General features: G+C 37.3%; 3 protein-coding genes and 1 long non-coding RNA gene across 7 annotated transcripts in view; 2 read left to right on the top strand and 2 right to left on the bottom strand.

Annotated features, from left to right (window-relative positions):
* Positions 1-609: 609 nt before the first annotated feature.
* Positions 610-9,161, bottom strand: LOC136778839 (RNA-binding protein 25). Of its 2 annotated transcripts, none has more exons than XM_066735978.1 (11): positions 8,937-9,161; positions 8,576-8,714; positions 6,710-7,034; positions 6,433-6,627; positions 6,237-6,352; positions 2,980-3,194; positions 1,804-2,867; positions 1,502-1,717; positions 1,259-1,431; positions 1,037-1,183; positions 610-967 (listed from the first exon to the last, which is right to left on the bottom strand). In XM_066735978.1, the coding sequence occupies exons 2-11, from the start codon at positions 8,678-8,680 to the stop codon at positions 875-877; spliced, it is 2,649 nt and encodes an 882-aa protein (XP_066592075.1). In that variant the 5' UTR covers positions 8,681-8,714; positions 8,937-9,161; the 3' UTR covers positions 610-874. The 2 variants fall into 2 exon arrangements, with proteins under 2 accessions (XP_066592075.1, XP_066592067.1); XM_066735970.1 differs by having other exon boundaries at positions 611-967; positions 6,710-7,064; positions 8,937-9,160.
* A 466-nt stretch (positions 9,162-9,627) lies between these two features.
* LOC136782210 (serine/threonine-protein kinase VRK1-like) lies at positions 9,628-15,245 on the top strand. Of its 3 annotated transcripts, none has more exons than XM_066741484.1 (11): positions 9,628-9,767; positions 10,551-10,751; positions 10,833-10,958; positions 11,048-11,244; positions 11,313-11,556; positions 11,627-11,827; positions 11,902-12,125; positions 12,205-12,473; positions 12,553-12,683; positions 12,754-12,838; positions 14,108-15,245. In XM_066741484.1, the coding sequence occupies exons 2-11, from the start codon at positions 10,586-10,588 to the stop codon at positions 14,175-14,177; spliced, it is 1,713 nt and encodes a 570-aa protein (XP_066597581.1). In that variant the 5' UTR covers positions 9,628-9,767; positions 10,551-10,585; the 3' UTR covers positions 14,178-15,245. The 3 variants fall into 3 exon arrangements, with proteins under 3 accessions (XP_066597581.1, XP_066597573.1, XP_066597590.1); XM_066741476.1 differs by having other exon boundaries at positions 12,550-12,683; positions 14,108-15,243; XM_066741493.1 differs by having other exon boundaries at positions 12,550-12,683; positions 14,726-15,242.
* Positions 15,246-15,389: 144 nt separating this feature from the next.
* Positions 15,390-25,559, top strand: part of GEFmeso (Guanine nucleotide exchange factor in mesoderm) — a 28,142-nt gene continuing 17,972 nt past the window's right edge. Inside the window, exon 1 of the mRNA XM_066741339.1 lies at positions 15,390-15,869. Coding sequence (XP_066597436.1) covers positions 15,803-15,869 — 67 coding nt within the window. The 5' untranslated portion in view covers positions 15,390-15,802. The remainder of the gene's footprint in view (positions 15,870-25,559) is intronic.
* On the bottom strand, positions 15,890-23,256 carry LOC136782225 (uncharacterized). The gene is made up of 3 exons (XR_010824090.1): positions 22,734-23,256; positions 18,210-18,391; positions 15,890-18,142 (listed from the first exon to the last, which is right to left on the bottom strand). It is a non-coding gene; the product is annotated as an uncharacterized lncRNA (long non-coding RNA).

A 25,559-nucleotide genomic window follows, 5' to 3' on the forward strand; every position in this document is an offset into this window, starting at 1 on the left:
TTCTCGAGTGCTTCTCTCGCCAGCCAGTTTTCGATCGTTTATCCTTTTAGCACGTGCCATGTGTAAAATGCAAATACTTTTTCTCTCGCCTTTTAATATATATCCACCAATCAATAATCACGAGAAGACACTTGTATGCTGGATAAAGCTACTGAAAATAAATTCAATCGTTAAAATTATATTTAAGAAATTGGATTATATATTGTTACTCTCATGGTGGAACAAAGCTGGGATCCCATGGATTTTTTTGATAATGTAAGTTTCCTGCTGTGTGTGTGTGTTAAGTGCATAAAAGCTTTCTCAAGCACATGACGCGTAGGCTCAAATTGCAGCAGGAACTTATTGTCAAGTGGATGAATATAAATGCTTCGCCCACTAGACGAAAATCAGACGCACCCTCTTTTCTAACCCTTTTACGGGCTCTTTGTAGCGACTGTATAGCATACTCTTGAGCCCTTGCCGCTTTGGTATTCTTCATAGTGCGTCGGTTCAACGATATTCAAACGATATTACATGAATAATTGATTGAATACGCGAACTTCTATTGAATGTCGCAGGAATCATCGGTGATTGATGCGTTTTAAAGAATCTTCACAGTAATAACTAAACCAAATATTTACTAATACTAATTAATTTACTAATGAAGAAAACTGAATAATTATAAATCGTATTTCCAATTTATATTTAACACTTTATCAGCTAGACATTCATATCACTTATTGATCAAGTCAACATCGTGCATTCACCTAGAGGGGATTCCTATAAATAATACATAAGTAAATCTGAATTGAGATATATAATCTACTCATTAAAATGTAATCACGGATTTTTTATATAAAGTTCAAAATGATCAGTGATTAAATCGACAGTTTATTTATTTAACTAATCCCATCTTTTTTGCTTCCACTTCGTAAATCAGTAACCTCCACATTTTAACAACAAAAACTTCGGCTTCTTCGTCCAATACCTAGAAATAATATTCATTAAGCATATATAGTAATATAATGCGAGTTACAAATTTGTATGATTCTCTTACCATTTGTACATCGTCTAGAATACCCTGAGGAGAGCTGCCAGCCATTACTTTACTACAGATAAAATCGACGAGAGTTGGCTCAGGTTCCCCAATATATTCGATAATTTTTTTATTAATCCATGGTCGTATTCGTTTTTCCATTAATGTCTATCAATAAATTAAATATCAACGGTATATCGTGTATATACTATATCATATAAATTTGAGTAGAACATAACTTACGTTATCTATTACAGCCCAATCGAGCTGGTATCCGAACAAAGCATTTTTGTCTGTAGGTATTTTATCAATAAGAGACTTAATATGCTTCCGTTTTTCTTCTTGACTTTTCGTGCTTTCTTCTTTTCCAGGTTTGGCTGCTTCCTCGGCTTTTTTCTTTTTATCATCTCCATAGTCTATAACAATAAGAATAAAAAAGTTGCAACTCTAGTTTTATCTGGACTAATTATGAGCTATTATACATACCAAGAGGAACCAACTTGCGCTTCTTAGAAAGATTAGTACCATCGTCATCGTCATCATTATTAAATACGTCTTTAACGTCTATACGATTTTTCTTCCTAGACTGATTGGCTTGCTGGTTAGAATTTACCGCACCTGGACTGGCAGGCGTCTTGTTACCAGCTCCGTGATCTGCACCACGAGAGCCTCCTCCGCCCATTGCGAAAGGAACAAAATTACCTAAATTGCAACCATTTTATGAATTGAGTGACGCGAATAAATGGCGCACTTAAAAATATTAACAAATGGTTCTTTCAGCTACTTACTGCCGCTAGTTTTTTCAGGTTCACTAACAAGAGACATTCGTGAATCTTCGTCCAAATTTGATGAAATGGGTTGGCCAGGTGTCATGGACGACTGGTGAGTGGGAGACGAGCGCGAATCCTTTAAACTATCCCTATCTCGTTCATTTTCAGGAGCTTGTTCGTTCTCCTCTACGTCCCGATGATGGTTTTGATGATGTCGATGATGCCTACGATGATGATGATGATGTCTAGGTGGCGTTCTCGACGGGACCTCGTGCTGAGAGGCATCGTCAAATTGCACCTCGTCGTCACTGTCGCTCTCTATTGGCTCGGTTTCTATAGGCGGCATAATTGCATTATCTTTTTTAACTACCTTCTCGTCCTCCTCGTCAATGATCGTTATCACTGGCTTGGGCTTGTACTGCTCCTCCCTCTCGGCTTTGAGCCTTTCAAACTCCGCAGCGGGGTCGGGATGCGAGGAATCTGCATAAAGCTTATCTCGGAGACGTTGAAGTTCCTGGCGCTCGGCGCAACGATCACGCAAATCAGCTTCAGCCTCCACGGCACGCTCTTTGAGTCTACGAAAGACCTCTTTGCCCTTGTAATACTTGGTGTCGTCACGATCATCGTCGTAATCCTCGAGGAACTCTTTGAGACGTTTTGCTTCCCTCTCTCTTGCTTCCCAATTGCCTCTTTTCTTCTCATTATCCTTCTCATACTCCTTCTGCTTCCTACGCTCCCTCGTCTCCCAAGCTCTTAAGCGTTCCTGATAAGCAGCCTCTTTCTCTCTCGCTCTCCTCTCGTTTTTCTTTCTCTCTTTCGCCTCCTCCTCCTCCTCCCTCTCCCGAAGAATTTCCCGTTCAGTTTTCCTCGCTTCCTCCCTCTCTCGCTCTCTTTCTCTCTCCCTATCTCGTTCCCTCTCTCTGTCCCTCTCACGCTCTCGTTCTCTCTCCCTCTCACGATCACGATCTCTCTCGCGATCGCGCTCTCTCTCCCTCTCATGATCCCTGTCCCTGTTGTCCCTGTCCCTCTCGCGATCTCTCTCGTTTCTCGAACGATCGCGCTCGCGCTCTCGCTCCTTGGACCTAAAAAGGAAAAATATTGATTAGCATAAATTTTGTTCTTCCAATTTTAGCAAACTCAGTCCCAGTCTCTCTCTCTCTCTCTCCCTCTCTTTGATATATAATACAATTATACCTTGACTTGGAGCGGCGCTTGTCCCTTCTACTGCTTCCCGTACTGCTACTCCTGGCTTTGTTAGAGATTGGACTATGAGGATCACCATCCTGATCATCCTTACCCGTCGAGTCGTCGTCTCTCCTATCCCTACGCTCTTTTTCACGTTTCTCCCGCTCTTCTTTCTCCACGGCTTCTTTTTTTCGTTTAACTTGGGCTTTCTCCTCTTCCTGCTTCTACAAAACACAAAAAGGAAGAGCCAAGTGAGACACGATTGGCGTAGCATATTTATCAGGCTGTGATAATAGAGAAACTGAAAAACTAGCAATCGTATCTTTCCCCGTCAAAGTAGGATTCGATTAACGTGTGAGGAGGGCGTCTCATAGCTTTTAATCGAAAGTGTTAAAAGAAATGGCAAGGTCGGTGAGAGCCTTGCAAAAATGAAGAGCGTACTGCTGAAGTGTGTTATTGAAAACTATACTGATATCTCATTGAGATCGAGTTGGAAGGAGCGCAATTAAAGCTTTGGTGATAAATGATCGATTACTAGTTGCACAATAATTGAATATTAGACATAAGTATAGATGTTCTTTTCAACGTTGTATACTCACTCCACTGGAACATGCTCGACACAGCAGCATCTTACACGTAATCTCGTAAACATATCAAGTACCTAAGTGCAGGTACAAATTTTGGAAACAAGTGTAAAAATGATTCTTATACCACTACTTAAAACTATTGTACCTTAACGCTAAAAGTCGCTTCGTAGAGGCCACCCAATGTACTTACAACATTGCAAATGTGCCTGTCAAATGAATTGTGGCTAAGACTAGTCTATCTATTTAATAAATCTTAAAAGAGTTATATGTATTATGATTATTTGAAATAAAAGGGGTATAAACATATAGAATTCTTGTCAGTTATGCAATAATTGATAGAAAATATTCATATACCAATCAGAAGCGGAGAGACCTCAGAAGAAGAAGGAAATCCAACGACAACATCTTTCATTTGTATTGCCAAGAAACTGTCACACGTCTGTCAACATTGTTTTCCTCTCTGGTAATACGCGGCAGCTGATGCAGCAAACTGTTGGATATCAAATGCACAATAGTTTGCCCACCCTTATCGTCTGATATTACTCACACGTCTTATAAATAAATTAGTATGATTCATCCTTATTGAATATAAATCAAGCTTGGGCTACCGCTTGGAGATTTAAGAATCTTCACCAATTTCCAGCATTTTCTTTTTCTATTGCAATCTCGGTATGAAGTTTGGACAATTCCTGAAATGCATCATTTTCAATCGATGTCCATGCAGTAGCCCAAAGCTTCAAGCTAATTAGGATAGAGTAATTGAGTGCATGTAAATGTAAATGCACATGTGAGGAGAAAAATAGACTGTTGCAACATGAAGTATCAGTGGTCAAGGGATTCAGGTGGGCAGATGTCTAGCAAAACTACAAGAACCGAATGGTTTTTGTTTGGCTCATGGTTGTGGAATTTACTCACGGTGTGAAGTTGACTTGGTCAGTCAGTGTGGTGGTACCAGAGAATGGAGGAGCGCGCACCTAGGTACTACGTACATGTCTGAGAGACGCTGACAGAAGCTGTTTACACAAAATAAAGACAACAACTGAACAGTCGCCATTGTGATGATATAATTTTTCGTTGTGTATAGCGAAAGTCTCGAACCTACTTAATCACTTTGCCTAAATCAAATGTCCATAGCTAATCTTATTTACACAAGCCAGCATCAAACGTTTCCTGCTCTAATCTCAATTACTTGCCCTTATACGTGCTACTCTCAACATTAATAATTACGATAATCACTGCACTTTATCCCGTAAATACTGCTAATTATAAGCCGTATATGAACATTAAAGGAAACGAGAAAAATAATGATAAACGTAAGATTCATCGATTTTTCTCTCACAAGCTCTATTCATTACCTCTCTGGCTCTAAACGAAGACTACCAGTTTTTTATTTCTTCTCTCAACACTTTTATTCATTTTCTTACTCTAATCTCGAGCAAATGCTACTAAGTAACGAGCAAATAACTATTGTCTGAACGAGACAAGAAAAATTTAGCCATAGAAAGAATAAACTAGTTGTGCCTTGAGATTTTTTTTTTCATTTTTGCAAGCTAAATGTTGAGCAAGAATTCGGATATAGATATACATGTAACTTTTTCTTAATTTGTTTTTTTTTTCATTTGATGTTTTTGTTGGTTGCATATACTCTGACTTACCATCGAGGCTGCAGCTGCCTGCGAAAATACGAGGGATGTGCTGTGATTGACTCCCTTCAGAGCCAATGAGTGAAAGGGTGGTCCCCACACACAGTATTCCTAGGCGTGTGCGTTTGCTGTGTGCGACGCACGTTGCCTGTTATTATAATTATAGCAACGAGTCACGGCTCCCATTGTTTACATCTAACATACCATACACGCACTCCACCAAAAAATTCTCTTAATAACTATCAATCTTTCACTACTACCAATTACCCTCTCTCGTATAATATTATGCATTCACCAGATTGTTAAGATTGTGTTCAAACGTTGAGATTTCCTTAGAACATGGTCCCAATGAAGTTTGACTTGTTCGGAGCTTCTTTACAGTTTGCTCCTGTTTTGATTTTAGCCACTCTTTCAATTTGACTTTTTATTAGGCATTTCTTTTGGTCCATGCTCCACGCAAGCTCAATCTTTGAACTATCCAGTCTTTCAAAACTTTAATTAATACTTTGACTTATTTGCTTTAGCTTCATCATAATCCTCAGCTGAATGTTTCAGAATATTTAAAGTTATAAACTTACTCCAAATCAAAGGATATTCTCTCAACATTTTAAAATGCATTCTGAGAAGTATATAATAATGCAATGAGAAATTTTAAATACTACATTTTTTTTACATCCTGAAAATTTCAGTGAACAAAATGTTTACGAACATGAAATACTTTTTGTGGGTTTAATCAAAAGAATGTCAAGAAATAAAAGTTAGAGGCAGTTATAAATGAATGAATTATAAAAAGCTATTTCGATCATGAATCCGACCGAATCAGATTCAACTTAAAAAATAGTATAAAATGAGTAGAAAAAACTGAAAGAGTACAAAAAACGAGAAAATAATTTGGTTGATTTGATTTCTCTAAAATTCGATCTGTTGCGGTTTTGAACTTATCTTAGAGTGAGTTTTACGATATCAGATTACAGACAGCAGAAAATTGAAAATAAAATAAATAAAAACAGAAGAAAATATTTATAGAAACAATTACCTTCATGACCTCTCTGAATTTGCCAATCTCTCGGGTAATCAAGTCTCGCTTACTCTCTTCGATTTCGGCATCATCCAAGTTTAAAGATTTCGCCACCATTTTCGTTTGATGCTCTTCTGCAAATTGATAAGAAAATTCATTAATTAAAACCACTGGCTTTTTTAAATAAATTATAAAGATATTTAATGAAATTTACCAGGAGGTGCTTGTGCCATTTCTAAATCAGCTGCATGCTCAGTAATAATTTGTTGAATACGAGTAAGGGCATCTGCATCTACAACCCTCATTCCTTCGTCCATATAATCTTCTCCATCATCTCCCTCCACATTTTCACTTGGTGCTTCATCCTGCAAAGGCGACTGGCCACCTTTCAGTTTTTTTCTTCTCTCCGCTTTATTACAAAAAATATATAATAAGTTTATTATAAAATATTGCATATCTAACATTCAATCAATAAATTATAAGTAGTTCACCTTTAAACTGATCCAAAACTACTTTTGCTTTTGCATCCACTTTAACCACCAGCTTTTTTGTACCAATTTCCATATCATGAAGCAATCGAACAGCTCTGAGACCTGCATCTGGACCAGCGTACTCACAGAAACCAAATGCTTGCACTCGTTTCCAGGAGAGAACGTGACCGCAGGCACCCAAAATATGACGTATCATAACATCGGGAGCTCTATCCATGATGTTACCAATAAAAACAGTAACAGAAGGACCAGTTTCTCGTTCTCTTCGACGATTATTGTCATTCCGAGCCTGATTTCTGGCATAGCGTACTGCTGGCGCTGAAGTCTGCATCGCAGATACGGGTGTTGGAATCATCTAAGTTTTATAAATGGTAGGATTCTTAATAATGTTCATGTCTACTCATGCATGCCATAAACTTCCCCTCCCCTTAATTAGGCTCTGATATGCACTCTGTGTTGCTGTATACTGTGAAGCAACAAAGTCACTTAAAGTCTTAACAGTGTGTATAAAGGGTGAGAGAACAAAAATGAATCACCTAAATATCTTAAAACTACAAATTTTAGAAATTAAATTAGTAAACATGTATTTTTAGAGCTTTTAAAAATCAGTGCAACAGCAATGTTGGTTCAACCACAGATAGTATGCTGAAAGGCAAATAAAGGTCACATTTATATCTTCAAATATAGGATACCTTATTTTTTAATAATGTACTCTTGAATGCATTATTTCAATAACTTTCTAAAATACTCTATAAATATACAATTTAATTCAGACATTTACAAGATACTTTCAATTTGATATCACAGATAAAGTAGGGCAAAATACTTTGGTGTATACATATTAATTTTACATATCATTTCAGATAAATTCAAACCTATGTATATTTCAAATTCAAATATCTTATAAATGTTGGTATTGAAGTATGCTTTTATATCATTTTTATGAAATCTTGTGACATAAGCTGAAAGAATACGTTAATAGAAAATTAAGCATCCTATTGAAAAAACTCTAAGTGACCTTGATATTTTTTTAGTCCTCCATCCAAGGTTTTAATAAAGTGAAATATATAAATAAATTAAAGAGCTTTGGAGTAAAACTTGTTAAACTGACCATAAATAAATTTTAGAAATATCAATGATCTTTTTATATATAGCATAGGAAATATAACTGTTTGAATTCTCTTGTCATAAAATATTCTTAAAAACACCACAATATCACTCTTCTTATGATATGAATTTGCAAAAATAATATTTATGAAATACACATTGGATTTATTTAAGTTTGCTCTAAAACTCATTAATTATTAGGGTTATTACTTGATTCAACCCTTTCAGACGTAGTATCCATTCAAGCAGACAAGAAGTTTAATAAATCTTACAAAATTATCTGGTTATCAAAGCATCTGATACCTGATTTAAGGTATTGATATATGTATAAGCTAATAATAAACAAATCAAGCATATTAAAATTGTTTTAAATAGTTTTCATTGCATAAAAAATAAATAAACAAAAATTTTCTGGATTAGAAAATTAAGTAGTTTAAATATTTGAAATAATAGCAATAAGAATCCTCCGAGAAGGATTGCTTACCATCGCCTATTTCAATTCTGGTCTGAAAGAGTTAACTGAAGATTAGAAGAAAATACAATGAATATTTGGAATAATAAACATGAAAACATTCATGCTATTCTTATAACATTTTAATATTTATTATTTACTCCAAATATGTTAAAACCTTTTTGGCTGGATCAAAATAACGAGTTGATAATTATAACTTAAAAGTGAATTTGAAATTTATCAATGTCTTAGAATTTTAAAGATAAACAATCATGCCTCATACAATAAAATGATTTTAATATACTTACATGTGCCATAGGCATTACTCCACCTATAATAGGTGGTGGAGCACCAACCATGTATGGCATGGGTATACCGGGTATCCCCATGGGTGGTTGCCCAGGATATGACATTTCTTATTGTATTGACTAAAATGGCAGTGGCAAACTGAAAATGAAAAAACCAAGTTTCTTAGCAAATAGTAAAATAAACATCTGCTAAACAGAATTAACAATAGTACATGTTATCCTTAATTATAATCTACATTCAAAAACCCAATAGTCCTATTACAATAACATACTTTAGTGTATGTTGTGAAAGATAATCAAGCTGCAAAATGAGACACAAAAATCTTAGTCATATTATTAAAAGTCTGCACTCTTTGCTTACACTGATAACAAAATAGTTTATAATCTTCCACAATGTTTCAATATTTCATGTTATCACTTATTAAAAGTATCTATAAGTAACACGAATTTAGCAAAAATCGTAAGATGGGTAAGATAGCATTAATCCAACGCGTATGAAACAGGGTTACAATCGGTTACTTATATTACAGGGAAGTCAGGGAACAGCCAACAGGAGCTATAAACTTCGTTGTTGTTTGCTGTCCCAGCGTTTGCAGCGTCCTCACGGCAATCCATGAGGTATATCAGAACTAAATTGTGTACGTGTACACAAGTATTAGTATGAAAGTAAAAACTAATAATCACGTCATTTTATGCATTATATTGAATTTTTTATTGCTTCCACTTTGATATATTAAATCGATTAAATGTCACTTTTGATTACTCATTCCCAATGTTTTCATCAGCTGTCACCTATACTCATGTTTGCATGGTCGAGATCGTCGAGATACCCGCCATTGCCCATAGTCCATTGTGCTGTCTATAGGGATTTTAAGTTTTATCCAAACCATAAATCCCCAGGACCAGGATTGTCTGATTGTGTCTGATTGGCTCCATAGATATTTCCGATAGACTAGAACCTGATTGGTCGGATTTATCGTTGTAACTGTCGAAATCGAATCTTCTCTGATGTTTTCTTACGTTTTTAGGAACGCAAAATTCAGCTGTTCGGCGTTTTACTTCATAAAATGGAAGTGTAGAGTTTAAAAGAGTAGGGTATGTTGAAATGCTTATAAAGCCGTTAAAAATACAAAAGGAAATTTGCAGTTTATCTGTACAAGCATTATTTTAAGTCTGTCTTGTGGAGAACAAGGTACATTAATTATAACAAAATTATATTCTTCAATCTTCAATATTATCTGCATTGCATGTCAACGCAAATATTTTAATTCAATTTTATTGCTTTTCTTGTTTTCCTATTTCAATGTCAGTAGCGATAATTAAACGTTCTTGTCTTAATAAATTTTTACAGCAATTCGCCTGTGTAATATACGAGAGCGATTTGTATAAAATTATTTGTTTAAAATAAATGAATTTGTATATTCATTAGGTAACCTTATGAAAATCTATTCAGATATCATAATATTATTTTTATTGACATCTTTCAACTAATGATTCAAGATATGGGATTTTAAAAAAATTTCAACTGTAACAAATATTTTTAGCAATGGTGAACAAATGTTATCAATAACTATAATGTTGCCTAAGTTTTTTTTGTTTTAACATATAAAATATATGCAATGGAGAAAAATAAATATTATGTATTCTATATAACACTAAAAAAATTTTATATTTCAAATGCTTATATATAATATTTAAGCATATATTTATCTACATATATATGTATACATACACAAATGCACATATTTTATGGATAAATAAATATTTTAAACAATTGTTAATTAATAAATATGTAGTGGGTGATAAAATACTGTATAAAAATGTGTAGTTTATATGAAAATAAAAGGCATTTCCAGATATAGTTACTAGATTCTATATTTTTTTAAGTGTGACATATGCAATTCTATATTTCATTGTTTTGCTATAGCTTGTTAGTCAATACTTTAAACAGATTTTATTTTTCATTAATAAATAGGATATTTGGATCCTCATGGATAGTTGAACAAGAAGATGGCACCAAGACGGGCAGAGGAAGTTCCTGTTAAAAGGGTAGCTGCATTAGGATGTAAATTGCCACAGCAGTTACCAGCAGGAGAGATATTGACTGACATTACACAAAAAAAATGGAAACTTGGAGGTGCGATTGGATATGGTGGTTTTGGTGACATATATTTAGGTATGAAATATTTATTGTAATAATAATTATAAATTTTACCTCGTTTGTAAAAACAATTAAATATAAATTAATTGCTTACAGCGTCAGATAATTTGAATACATCTGTTGGTCAAGATGCGAAATATGTGATAAAAATTGAGCCTCATAATAACGGACCATTATTCGTTGAAATGAATTTCTATATAAGGGCAGCTAGGAGAGATATGAGTAAGTTGTATTTATCAATCGATTGAATTTAAGATTTGTATATACATATATATATATATATTGTAATATATTGTTTCCATGTTATTCAGTTGACTCGTGGTGTAAATCACAAGATAAAAGAAGGGTGGGAGTACCCTCGTATGAAGGCTCTGGCTCTCATGTTTACCGAGACCAACGATTTAGGTTCTTGGTCATACCAAGATATGGTATAGACATTGGCAAATTTTTTTTATCGCAAAATAGAAAACTATCAACAAAGCTAGTTAACAATCTAGCCATTCAAATGGTATATTTTTTGTTCATAATTATTGTATTTGTAATAACGACAACAATTCTATTATTGATTTTCTACAGTTGGATGCATTGGAATATATACACAGTCGTGGATATGCTCATGCAGATGTTAAAGGATCAAATATTTTGTTGGCTCTCCAAGGACAGAATGGAGGTAAAGAAAATACAAAAGCTTATTTAGTTGATTACGGATTGGCTTATCGTTTTCGTACTGCATCTGGTATGCACAAGCCATTTGTTCATGATGAAAGAAGAGCCCATGAAGGGACATTAGAGTTTACCTCGCGCGACGCTCATCATGGAAGTAAGGGACTATTTGATTGTATAATTCTAACCCAAGAAATTTGTTATTCTGATTATTGAATTTTTTATAGCACATTCGCGAAGGGGAGATCTGGAAACCTTAGGATACAATATTTTACAATGGTTATGTGGGAGATTGCCATGGGAGAATGAAAATGGTGGAATGTCGTTGACTGCAAATCCCGATGATGTTCATTCACAAAAGGATTTACTGTTTTCAGATGTAACAGCCTTCATTAAAAGCTGTTTCCCTCATAAAAAAAATCCACCAAGTGAGTATAAATATAATTATTTAATTCTTCTCTTTAATAAATTATTAATTTTTTTCTTTTTCATATATTTGTAGCATCACTTGTAGATTACATGAAATACATCGCAGATTTAGGATTTGAGACAAAACCTAATTATTCCTATTTGCGAGGTCTTTTTCAAAATGTCTCTTATCAAGAGACTAATGTTCCTACATTTTTATTCAATATGGATGAATCCAATGAAAATATTTCATGTGCCAAGTCTTACAAACGACCGAATTTGAGAGAAAGAAGACCATGTAGGCCCGTAAACGGCGAAGTAGCTACCATAAAATTTTCAGATAAATTAACTGGGTGAAATTGAACTTTTAGAATAAAATTATTATGATTGCTTTTAGATACGAATTACAAGGAACACGCATCCTATAGTTCCGAAGAAAGAAAAATATTTTAGTTGGGAAGCAGTGCTAGCAAGGCATCCGGATAAACTTGCAAAAGTTAGCATACAGGCCCCACCTTCGCCACTTACACCACCACCTTCACCTCCACCACAATTTTTAGTTCCATCTCCACCATCTCAGCCTACTTATGCAATGCTACACGTACTTCGAAGAATAAAAGAAAAGCAGTCTGGAATGATTAAGCATAGATCAAGTAAATCTTCTGAGTAAGCATACAATTTCTGATTACCTTAAAAGCACTTTTATGAAAATTTAAAATGATTGTATAATTTTTTATGTAAGCAGTGAACTGAAGCCTAAGTGGATGACTCCTGCAATGGAGGAAATAGCTCAACTGAAGAAAAAAGCTCAAGAAGCTAACACAACTAATTCAAATACTACTAGACTTACTCGTTCTAGAGTAGCCTTCTTAAAACGTAAGCATTAGACAAAATTACATTAAGAATAATAATAATAACAAGCAATGAAAAATTTTCACATTTTTAGGAAAAGCTAATGAAAAATCCTTTCCGGAAGAAGAGACTAATTCGGCTTATAGCAGAAGTATTAAAAAAAGGAAATTGTTACCCTCGTAAGTGACATACTATCAATCTCAATCGATAATGTTATTCAAAAACAGTGAACCTGTTAATAGCTTAACAATTATCATTAAGTATTATCTTCCTTAATTTAGCTAGACTTAAAAGCTAATAAATCTTCGATATTCCTAATGAAAGGACAAAAATTTGTTTAAATAATGGTAATACGTAAACATTCATCTCTCGCCAATTTTTGTAAGACTGCTTAAATCATTATAATGTTTCCTTGAAACATTTACTGGAAAAGATATCCGACGAATTATCGTAATATTGGTAGGCTTTTATCTTGCTTTTTATGTAATTAATTTTATTTTTTGAAAGTAATTGATCTATTTTCATCATTAAATTCAGTTTGAAGATCTGAAGTATTATTGTTTTGTATATAGCGATTCGTCGCGCGTAAATATTACTCTCATTTCGTTCATTCAGTTTTTCCGTTAATTTTATAAGTATATCGCTGTAAATATATATAAGAATCTTCATCTTTAGTAGTAAACGTCATCATCAGTGGCACGTTTATTTTAATTTATTCTGCTTTTATTTGATAATTCGTTTAAGTACCTGTATAAGAGCAGTGTTGTTAACGAATTCAAAGATTGCCGTTTAGGTAATAATGATATCGCGTGATCTATAAACTAGAAATAATCCTAAAGGTATATTCACGCGATTCAGCTTGTAGTTAAAAATGTTCTTCACCATCTAACACAGATAGTTTCCAATAAGTAACGTAGGTAAAAGCTATAAGACTTCCATATATTATTATTGCTCCATCGTGTTTTTGTACTTTATCACGCTCGCTCCGCGTCAGACTTTTTTTAATAAACAATTTGTACAAGTGGGGGTCGTTCTAAACCGTCTTGACGTTGAAGAAGGAAGAGAGAGGGAAGTCCGACTAGTTACGTCTACTTTGTAATATCATTCAAAAATCAGCCGCAACGTAAGACTTGTATTTTACTAATATTTGCCAGTTTTTAATTTTTTAATTAAACAGTACAACACTGCACAAGACTTTAAAATAATGAAGTATTGTCAAGTTAGATATATCTTATAGCTAATTTTCAATATGTGATAAACTTACGTTATACGGCTTTTGTAAATACGAACAAAAGAAATGTAGCGAGTAAGATGTGCAATAGGTTTAGAGCATAATCTTGCGTTGGTATGTTACAGTAACTTTGTATATTATTGTTCATTATACAATGCATTATTCATAAAAACTGTAAAGTGAATATATACAATAAATTATTGACACTTTATTCCAGAATTGCTGCCAATCTCAATGTTTACATTAAACAAAAAAAATTATTGAGCCGTTTGAAGAATGCGGTTTAGATATCTACCTGTAAAATATATATATCGTGAAGAAAAGGGTTTCGGGAATAAACGTTGAGGGGTCTTGGACTTAATATTCCGAAATCGCTTTCCATTCATCTGGTGTTGGATGCAACGGGGAAGGCAGTGCCCTTCTAAGAATAGAACTCGGCGATTCCGTCGACGTATTATACGAGCGTATGGCCCCTAATATATGTATAAACTCGTGGATGTATAGGCGCGGTGCGTGTATAGTATACTTACCACGCTCACGAGAAAAAAATAAACTTCACGCGTGGGGTTTGAAGAAGAATGCAAAGTCGCTTATTCGTACTGCCCGCGCTCTCTTCGCGTTATAAGCCAGAAAAGTAAAGGTCAATTATTACCTTACATCGCTTTACCTTATTGTCATTTGCGTTTATATGTATATCCAGAAATGCAATTTGTATGTAACGCTAAACGTAAAAGCGTAATTTGTAAATTTTCCGATTAAACGAGTACTCTTAAAACAATTACAATTTCCTAATACGAACTACATAGTATTGAATAACTGAACAATATTTTCTTAGGTCGTTCGGTGAAAAGAAAAGAACCGAAGTTTAAATGTTGCAATTGGCTGTGCGTTATACGTTTTTCGGTGGACATAAACGAATATAGAGCTCTCGTAGAATCGGTCCAATGTAATTCACAGGCTGTCCGGTGTATGAAAGAGGGAGAAAGAGAAAGAGAGAAGGAGAGAGAAGTCGAAGACAGTCGGTGCATTCAGCCGACTAATACAAAGTGAGCCTGCAACTTAGTTCCCTCTGCGATCTCGTACTGTAATGTTAAATTACTTAGCGCTTCGAAGTAAAAGGAAAATACACTTCAATGCGAGAGAACGAGAATACAAGCTAATTTTATTACGCGGCGCAATTCCTGTACACACGTGCACTCCAACAAAGAAAGTTGTTGATTATTTGTACAAAATTGCGAGTGGAAATAGATGTAATAAAGACAAATTTTATTCTCACATATATTGAAAAGCTTTGTGTTATTGAAGGGCGAAGAAATGTTTAACGTTACGTATGATTAGACCAAACGGTTTGATTCAGCCGTGGGAGAGGAGGGGGGGGGGGGGGTGGGGGTGAGAAGCGTAGCAGGTCAATTCGGCTGGTGTTTCATCGGAAACTCGAACTTGGAGGAGGAGAATTCTTGTTGTATGGGCTAGTGAGAATCGGTGGAGCGTAGAGCCATGGAGCGGCAAACGGTGCACTGCGCGCTCAGTCCGCGTTGCGACCTCGTGCAGAGGGTACGTCGACGTCGCGCGCGTCGCTCTCCTGCCATACTGCTCTACCCCCACCCCCGACTCCACCATTCTAACGCGAACCAACCGCGTGTGATATGTGACGTTGCGTACTAGCTGCCAGCAACGTGCCAATTCTTACTCTCTGTTATCCCGTGTCAAGCTATACTCTACATCCAACTCAATGCAAACAGCGTAGCGTTCGACGTTAGCGTTTGGCGCGAATCATTGCAATAAGATCAACGCCCCAAAGGAGTATCTCAGAATCCGTCGATGGTCCCTCGCAGAAATATTTTGAATGCTGATATGAGGACCGGATCGTTGACTGCCAGTGACAAGGGGATCCTGAACCAATAAATAAACTATGGCTGGCGAAACTGAAACCGCCAATATCGACTCGGACGGATCCGTCAGCTGGGAAGAATTTTTTGGTGAGTTCTCTTTGAGATTTCTGCTGCTCGCGAGGCGTCACTGGTGGTGATATTGTAAAATAGAGCGAGCTGTCAGATGTGTTTAATAGTAATTATTACAAATCGTCTTGTCATTACTGCTGCATGCGGTGTAGTATTGCTAGTGTAATGTATGTAACGTAACCGTTTAAGCTTTATCGTTTTGAAAGAGAATTGCGTCACAAAAGCAAATCGCGTGGAGTATTAACCCTTTGAACTCGGTTGCCTGCCTGTGGGGCCGCATCGTCCTGCGTCCTTGGAGCAACCAAGTGCAAAGCTCGACAAAAAAGTCGATAATGGATTTTAATCTTGCACGAAATCTAGAATAGTAATTGCATGGGTGGAACAATGGCGTGTAGCGTGAATTGTTTGGATTTATTTTTAAATTTCTATTGTTATTCTCCTTTTCACTTTTTTTAAATTAAAGGTATAGAGATTGTAATTGTTGTTATTATTTTTTTTTACTATTTCATCTTTTTAACATCAAGCGTATCGATGATTTTTCTATATACGTTTTTCTTCATTTAAAAAAGGTCATTTGGCGCTAAATGGTAGCTTTAGTGTTAAATCCAGCACTTGGACTGTTACTCATTGTACGTCCTGGATCGTTTGTTAATGAAGTATAAAAATAAGTCTCTATTCAAGAATTCTTTGTATTTGTTTCCACATAATCCATGGTTTTCCTTTGCCAAGAAATACACTTTCAGTTCTCTAAAACTGGCATTCGTCAAGTTTTATTCGTTCAAATGTAAAAAAGCTCGCTAAGATTCTTGAAGTATTTACGTATGGAATGGTATCAAGTGGTAGTAAGGCAAAGAATATAGAAAGCGTTTTTAAGAGTGAATGAATGGTGAATATGTCCACACACTTGTGAAAGTGATGTTGTATCTCGAAACAGACTAGGATTGCAAGATTTTTTTGAGACTGCCATCATATATTATCCGAGGAATCTCGTCTTCTCGGAAAAGTTTGTTTAAAAAAAGAAAAATATATCCCATATCTATATCAGGTTGTTTTTTCCACTCTATCGAGATGAACCGCATTGCAAATGAAATCGTCAAAGCCGTCCCTGACGCACGTTCCAATAAAATTTACAGGCCATGCGGTGCAACGTGTGGCATCGGCCGCAACAAGTGGCCAGCTCGCTGAGACGACGCGGTACACATAACCTAACAAAAAACTGTGCCGGATATGCAGTCATATCGAAACTTGGAGAATATCGATCGCAGCGACAAATCAACGCACCGCAACATATTCGAATCGGTCGAGATCGAACTGTGAGAAAGCACATAAAATTAGCACTTTTTAGACTAGAAATAAAAGAGAGGACGAGAGGAGAGAAAAAATACTGGCTCTACCGGATGCAGCTTAGGTTAAGGAACGGAGTGAGAATACATGTGTGTGATAAATGTGATATGTATGTGTATTGGTGGAATTGGTCGTGTTGTACGAGTGTGTCACGTGCACTGCTCTTTTGTACACGCCCAAAAATCAGGCAGCCAACGCATTTAACTCGGCTCACGACTTTCGGGAACTGGATTTTTATACAACGGGGAGCATTCTTCGACCGTGGCCTCTAGAAAGTAGATTTCCACATATACAACAAATTATTCCACTTTCCAGGAAGCCTTAGAATCTTGTGAATACACACGTGGTTCCTTAATTAGCACACAATTCAATTTAGAATTATTGTATGTATGTATACGTAGCCTCTGAAGGTTTTAAATGAATTTAGGGGATAAGGAAGAGGTTCAGCGTGAGCGACAGCTGGATTTATCTTGATATTTTACTTTGAAATGGACATCTTTCCCGTTCAGCATTCCAACCGGCGAGTGGCACGACGGCTTTTACTATAGTATGCATATAACGTGGGCGTATTATTGGTCCTCCTTACTTATTTCTAATGTTTGACCAGATTTGTCAATATCGAACCTTGGTCGAAAAATCTTCCTCGCGTATTTAAAAAGTTCTCTTTGTGTACTCATTCTTACATACGTTTGTAATTGTACGACTGCATGAAGCTGTTGCTACAGATGCAAAAATTAAAATCATTTCTAACATTTGACCAGATTTACCAACATTGGACCTTAATCGAACATTTCCTTGATATTTACACCGACTTCCAGCTGCACTCGTTTTCACTTGCCTTATAATTTTATTGCGTGAAGCTGTCCCCAATAGTACAAATATCCTCAGGACATCCATAGAACGTTATAAAGATATCATCGTGTTTGGTGGATATGCTATGATGTCTCCTGAAGTTAGCAATTGCAAGAGATTAACATTATCTGTAACATTTGACCATATTTACCAATATCGGACCTTGATCGAACAATTTCTTCGCTATTTAAAACGACTTCCATCTGCATTCTCGTTCTCACTTGCGTTTATAATTTTATTGCGTGAGTGATCGAAATTGCCACCAATAGCACAAATATCCTCGGGACATCCTTAGAACGGTCTGAAGATATCTACGCGTCCAGTAGATATGCCAAAGATGTCTTCTGAAATTAATAGTTGCAAAACATTAATATTATTTCTAACATTTGACCAATTTGCCAATATTGGTCCATGATGGAAAATTCTTCCTCGCGTATTTCAAACAACCTCCCGATGCACTCATTCTTACTTACATTTATTATTGCGTGGGTGTATAGAGTTAACACTTGCAAAAAAAAGAAAATGTTCGAGATAAATTCTACTAAATAGCTATTATAAATCCTAATAAATTGCGCAACCAGCGATAAAACTGAAAATTTATCGATCGGCTTTCGCTAATTCTACAAAGTATGATTAATAACGGACATTTTGCACGAGGATCGAGATTTTGCGGAGATGCAAAGAAAATGGATTTATGTTAATAACTCGTTTGAAAGGTCTAGATAAGCTGGATGATTCTGTAACAATAAAAACCCTTTACATCTTAGAGAGAGCCTATTTGTCTTGGAAAGAAAGTTGTCTCTATATAAATACGTAAGTGCCTTACGTAAGATCTCTCTAACAGCAGATTAAACGATAGTAAAAAATCTAGTTCCAAGGCCTTGGAAGATCAATGAGACACGAGTGGAATGGAAAATGCAGTTTCGTCGGTTTAACTAATGATAAAGTTGAAAAAAGATTAATAAAGATTGGCGATAAAATTATCGTGTTATCGCGCGACGATACTTGTCATCGACATATATATATACATATAAAACGTGCAAAAAAACAGTTTACAGGCGACTATGAATTTTAAAAAACTACGAGCGTATTGTTGGCCGATTTTGAGAAAATATAAAAAGCACGCGCGAGCAATGTTTTGCTTGAAATCTCGCGTATTATCAGCGCGCGAGAGGGGGAAAGCGCGCAAACGTTGTTGAAATACGAAACGTTTGCATTTGCAGGTTAAAATCACGTTGCAGGCTGCAGCACGAAATCCCAATTGCGCAGTTTACATTTGAATGAAAATCAGCGCAGCAGTGAAAAATCAAATACCTCCTTGTATTATTTGTTACTGGCCGACGATTCGTTGACGGAAATTTGTTTTGATTATTGCTGAAATTTGCGCGGCGACGACAGTTTCAGGGAGGTACTCGCCCACGGTTAGGTTAGCATCCTGCTCTAGCGGTGCGTTATCTGGTGGATGAAAATTGTAACAAAGACGGAGTTTTGGGTAGGGGGGAGATACTCCAGCGACTTCTCTCGACACTCGACAGCACAATATTGACTCGACTCTGGTCTCTGGTCGCGTCGCGTGCAGCCAATATGGCCGATAAAACCGGATCCCCGGAGCGAGCTTAGAGTCCCGGGCTGCTGCCATCCCATGTATGCGATACCGATGCCTAATGTCGTTATACTCGTTACCTTACGCGATTCCCTTATAAGTTAGGTTATGGACGGAAACGTGTGTCTCTGGTCCAGGCCAGTCCAGGCTAGTGCCGGTGGCTCCCTCCTCCCTCCTTCGGCCACACTGCAAACCACATAGTGCAGGGCTCACGCAGATCGAGATTAAACTTCGTTTACACACTTTTCTTATTCTAGAAAAACTCAATATGAAATCTCCCGCAAAGGAAACTCGTCACTCTCGACGCGAGTATCACCCTGTACGTTATACGTTGACTTTAGTTTTACTACGCCTTTTTTCCCACTGCTCCATATCCGTCTCTTGTTCGCGAGTACCGGGATCCTCGAGATTCTTTGACGTCACGATCGTGTAAGATTCAGCTGGGGTTGAGTTATAATAGCTATAATTATATTCCTACTGGAAAGTCCACTAAAATAATCGGATGTATAATTGCTGAAAAATTCAGTGAATTAATCAGCGTAAATTACTTTTCTTTTATATAAGAATAATTGGTGTCGAAGGATTCGATATCATCAGAGTGTCGCGCCAAGTAGTAAAACTAATTACACACGAGCAAGACGTTGAATATATTTAACTCGAGATACTCCATTTTTAAATCCGTCTAAAGAACTTAGACGCTTTTTAATATCATAGCTTACATAGAAAATAATCGGTGATTATCGTGACTCGTAAAAGTGTTCAGATTTACATTTATATATATAATCTCTCAAGTACGTGCACAATAATGGAGCGAAGCATATTTAATTGTGAAACGGAGTCGGCTCGCCTGTAATTATAATCCTGGAGACAATGATCGGGGAAGGATTCGTTTGAAAAATGTATGAAGCGTGAATAATTTTTCGTTAAACGAGAGATTTGAGGCAGACTATAGGCAAATAAGACGGGATGCGAGCCGTGAATCACTCGGTCGAGACGAGACTCACAAAGGCCCTGCACGCGTAACGCACGCACAGGCTGTGTGCGGTGTGTGGTGGAGTGTGGAGATCGAAAGACGCACGGATAGGCACGCGTTTAGTTTGGGGTTGGCTCGGGAGGGGGCAGCAAAGAGAAATAAGAAAGGAGCGCCGGGGTATGGCATGGCATGCGCTTCTCCACAGTCCCGGTGTGAACGGACTCGCAAATCACTCGGCGTACTCCCCGCAGCGGTTTCTGCATCAACGAACCCTGGCCCTGCCTGAACTGCGTCGTCGCTACCTCCGTCGTAAATAAACAAACCTAACCAAAAATTTCCTCGAATCGTCCAGAATCGATACAAACTTTTTCAACACTCTCGGAAAGTCCCCACCGTTAAGTGTATTTTCCTGTAGCGTTTTGCAATCAACCAACACAATGTAGTTTACAATTAATTTCGCCGTGGGAGCAATAATTATTTGATCTAGCGATTCCTGCGATAGGAAAATAACGGTACAGTTGTTCAGGCTCGATTGGGAGATCATCGATCAAGCTAATACACGAGTGAGCTAATTTCTCTCCTTCTTTGCTTCCGTTGGATTTAATTCATGCGCGCGGATAAATTATTGGTTCGAACGCGGTTTAACTGTTATGTGCCCGGCCAAAATTTCAGCTTTCTCAGCCCTTTTAAATAGGCTCGCTGCTGCCTTCGACTCCTTTCTCTGTCCGTAGCGCATTGGCGCGCCTTTCCATTGGGCTAGTCGAGTCGGGCTCGGATGCAGCCGAGATCAGCTCAGTTCAGTCGAGTTCAGCTCGGCTCGCAGTTCTTCCCCGCGGCGACCAACGACAGGATCGTGACTCGTGTCGCGATAACTTGGCCATTTTACCGTCTCGACTCGACTCGACTCGACGAGTAGCTAGAAGCGCATTTTTCTCCTTCCGGCGAGTTAGAAGCACCACGCTGGAGTCATCGTGAATTCATCGATCTGTCATCGAGACTCCCGTGGAACTTGAACGACCGAGATTTACGATTCGCTTCGGGTGAGTTGGATAGAATTCAATTACCCAGTATGATCATGGTAATTTATTTAGTATAGCGTATTTATTATGCTCGAGAGTCTGAAATATCATGAAAAATTGTCAATCTTACGCCAGTGCAGGGCGGTATCCTATACGTTATAGCGTATTATACTGCTACCCACGCTTATACACCGAAGCTCAAAGCGATATAAATATAAGTCTCGTGCGTGTTCCTTATTTTCTAAGACACTGTTAACCGCGGTAATAAATTGTCAAATTGACTATATAGTACACAGCCAATCGAGTTTTCTTATATCGTATATTTAATATAGCGGGGTGAGATATAATTATCATGGCGCGTGTTGAGATCGCCATTTCCAAGCGGGGAATGCAGATGGATGAAAATGAGAGCGGCCTGTCGGGCGATATTCTTGGAGCGCGTGAACTTTATGCGATATGCGGCAGGAAAATGTGCGTAGGAGTGCAGGCCGCACGCGCCAGCAAGAGACAGAGTCTCTCCGACGCCTCGCTCGCGGCTAGTCTCGCGCGCGCGAGATCCGCTCAACGCGATAAGATAACACCCACCAATTATATGCACTACGATCAGACTCTTCTTTAATTATTTTTCAATCGTCTCTCTTTCGTGTGAATAAATAAATATTTTCTATTTCAAGCATGTGCAACTATTATATTACATTATTATTATATATATATATATATATATATATATATATATCAAAAAATAAACTAATTTGTAGAATATATAATTGCAAAAGCAATTATCTCAAAAAAATAATATTTTCTGCTATATTTTCACTATTTTGTATACGCAGCACGTCTCATTTTATAGTCCCATTAAAAAAACTATACTGCGTATATTCTGATTAAACATAATTTTCTACGGTAGATATTGAATGTTACAAGAAAACGCCATAAAAATAGTTTTGGAAAAAGTGAAGATGGACACTTTTCTTTCTAGTGCTTTATTCTCAACTTTGTTTCTTGGTGTATTACACTCGACATTTTGTGAACCACGCATATTGATCCATTATAAATATATAAATTGTATATAGTTATGAAATTTTACTTACTTTTCACTTTTGTCTTTTGGTCCATTGCACACTCTCGCTCGGAGGGTTATAAGCAGCCCACCTACTTTTCATGCAATTAGCGAATGCTGTTTATGGGAGGATTTCATGCTGGCCGACTGATCCACTTTTTGCAGCGGGATAAACGCGGGAGCGACGGGAGGACGCCTGGTCGGCCACTCAAACGAGACTCGATTTATCAGTGTCCATATCGCATCGCATCCTCAAAATTCCTGCCCTCCGAAGCCTTATCGTTGGAATTAAAATGTCAGACCTCACCTCGAGGCGAGAAGAAAATTTACGAATTTCTCAAACGCGCGCGTCAAAATAATATTTTAAGGTCCTCTTTATGGCCACGCCGCGGATTCTGCAATTACGATGTTTCGTTATCTCACCCGCACCGTGCGTTTCGTTTCGCTTATAAGGCGTGAAAGCGCAAATGAAACGAAGTTTACTATTTATTCTTATCGCTACAATCGAAATTAAATTATTATCGAGACAGAGATTAAATAATAGAAACGCACAAGTGCCGCCGAACCGTTAATAATACCGTTACGAATGAAAGTCAGAATTATTGAGAAAAAAACGTGTTTACCTCGATCGTTTTATCGTCTTCTTCAAATACACACATAAAGAGTTTCTTTTTAATCAACATTTAACGCGCGTTTTCGTATCAATTACACAATTGGCCGTTGCAAACGTGGGTGAAGCTCCAAGGTAGTCCTTGGTCAATACTTATGCAGCATCCAGATCAATATTAGGTTTATAAAGCGCAATAATCGCGTAATTGAGTTGTACCGGGCACCGATTTCGTATATACATAAATATGTTAATTAGTACTCGGGACTTTTACGAAGCAACGAGGCTTCGATTGCATCGAAGCAAAAGTTTGTCGAGCGAATCACCCTTCTTATCGTGATCGACCAATAGCAGCTTTGGCTTTATTGATCACGCGATAAGATTTTATCTCTCCAAGTTATTTTTAAATCCCATATCTTTCCAGATTCCTCCTAGATTATCTAGACACACGTTATACCGTTTCTCCAGTTTTATATCGATCCACTCAGGTAAGGCTTCCGTTGGGAACGGACAAGCGGGTCAGGAATATCAATGCACGCTAGGTACGCAAGGCCACGCGTGCGAACATTGAAAACTCGCTTGCTTGGCTTTGCGAGCGGTGCGATTATTAATAATTTACAGGAGGTAAGAAGGCTTATTTTTGGAAGGGAAATTAATTAAAGACCATGTCGGGTGCACTGCGTACATATATGGAGGTGAAACAGCTCGTTCACAAAGGACATTCCATTCCGTCTTACGCCGTTCGTTGTGGCTGGCTCGCCGCCACCACTCGCGTACACCACCACCACCGCAACTGGACGCTGGTGCCTGCCTGGTAGCTCCGAGAAACACAGAAGGGCGCTACTCCAAGACTTAAAATGTGACGCGGTCCGTTGCAGCGGTCTATGAGATCCAAGATTGCAGGGCCGTATTTTCGCGCTTAGTCACCCAAGACAGCGCACGGCTGCTTTCTGCATTTGTCACTTGAACCGCATTCACTCGAGCTGCGTGAAATATTCAGCTGTGCGATTTTCTTTTGCTAAAACCAATACGCGAACCTGTACGAGTGCTTGAAGATAAAATGGAGAAAGTAACTTGCGTTGGGAATTTATTTTTATATTTTTTGTGCTCATCGATACTTTATTTTATATTAAAAAAAATATCATTATACTAGGGTTCATTGAACTTGGTTAAAATTTAGATACGTCGAGGGTTTGTAGATTCTACTAAAAATGTTAAATCGAACGGAAGAGGGAAAGCTGTATTATTGTGCAGCGGCTGTGGGTGGCTTTGCAGAGTCAGGAAATACGCGTTTAATTCGCAAAGTATTGTTTATAACAGCGGTGAATTGAGCGAAGGCCGCTTCGTCAGCTTTATTTGTATAGTTTTCTTAAAAAGATTAAGACGCTATTACCGACTGCCACCATAACATTGTCATCGCCGCTGCGTTCAATGTCGAGACAATTACGTAAATTATATGCTTATACTCCATTTATTATTCACCGATCGCGCGCGGATCAGCGTTGGCGCAGCGCGGCATTCAAGTCTCCCGTTGAAATCACCTGCATAGGAAGGATCAAGAATAACATTTCTCGAAACGCTGCAGTGCAATAGTGTGTGTATGCTTAAAAATTATGCTGCTAATATTAAAAAGCGTTTAGCATTTCTTTGAATGAATTTAAATATCGGTTATCTCGTAGGATAAATATACCGGGTGTCTCGTTTATACATAGATTGATTCGAACTGCTTGATGCGAGACTCTACCGAGTTTTTTATATACCAGCATAATTCTCATGCACGTTTTTTCTTTCAAAGCGAATCGTTAGATATCGACACGGACCAATAATAGTTTTCGCGTCATATAGAAGCTATCTTAAGCGGAAAAAATTAAGTCTAGCAGCACTCGCCTGTCAAGATAAGAAGATGCCAGCTGAAGCCCAACTCGACATTTGACCCCGATCCCGAACTCAATCTCTTTTATTTATAAACCTGATCCGATCGTTAAAATCTCGAAGTTAAAAACTGTACTCTAAATATTATTTCTTATATAACACTATATATATATATATATATATATATATATATAATTGAAGCAGTATGTATTCTTTAATTCCAATTGAGTCGATCCGCAAAGGAGAACGGCAGCCAATTGGAGCAATTAGCGTCCGAAAGACAGTTCCACTACTCAAGTTTACTCTCATCATCAATTTGTCCTAGCGGAAGTATTCTGAATGAACGAATGGAATAATTAACGAAGCAGAAGAGAGATA

This window comes from Prorops nasuta, unplaced genomic scaffold (assembly GCF_024137725.1).
Source record: "Prorops nasuta isolate Cenicafe-Biocafe unplaced genomic scaffold, Cenicafe_Pnas_1.2 PNAS00002, whole genome shotgun sequence".
Classification (NCBI taxonomy): domain Eukaryota; kingdom Metazoa; phylum Arthropoda; class Insecta; order Hymenoptera; family Bethylidae; genus Prorops; species Prorops nasuta.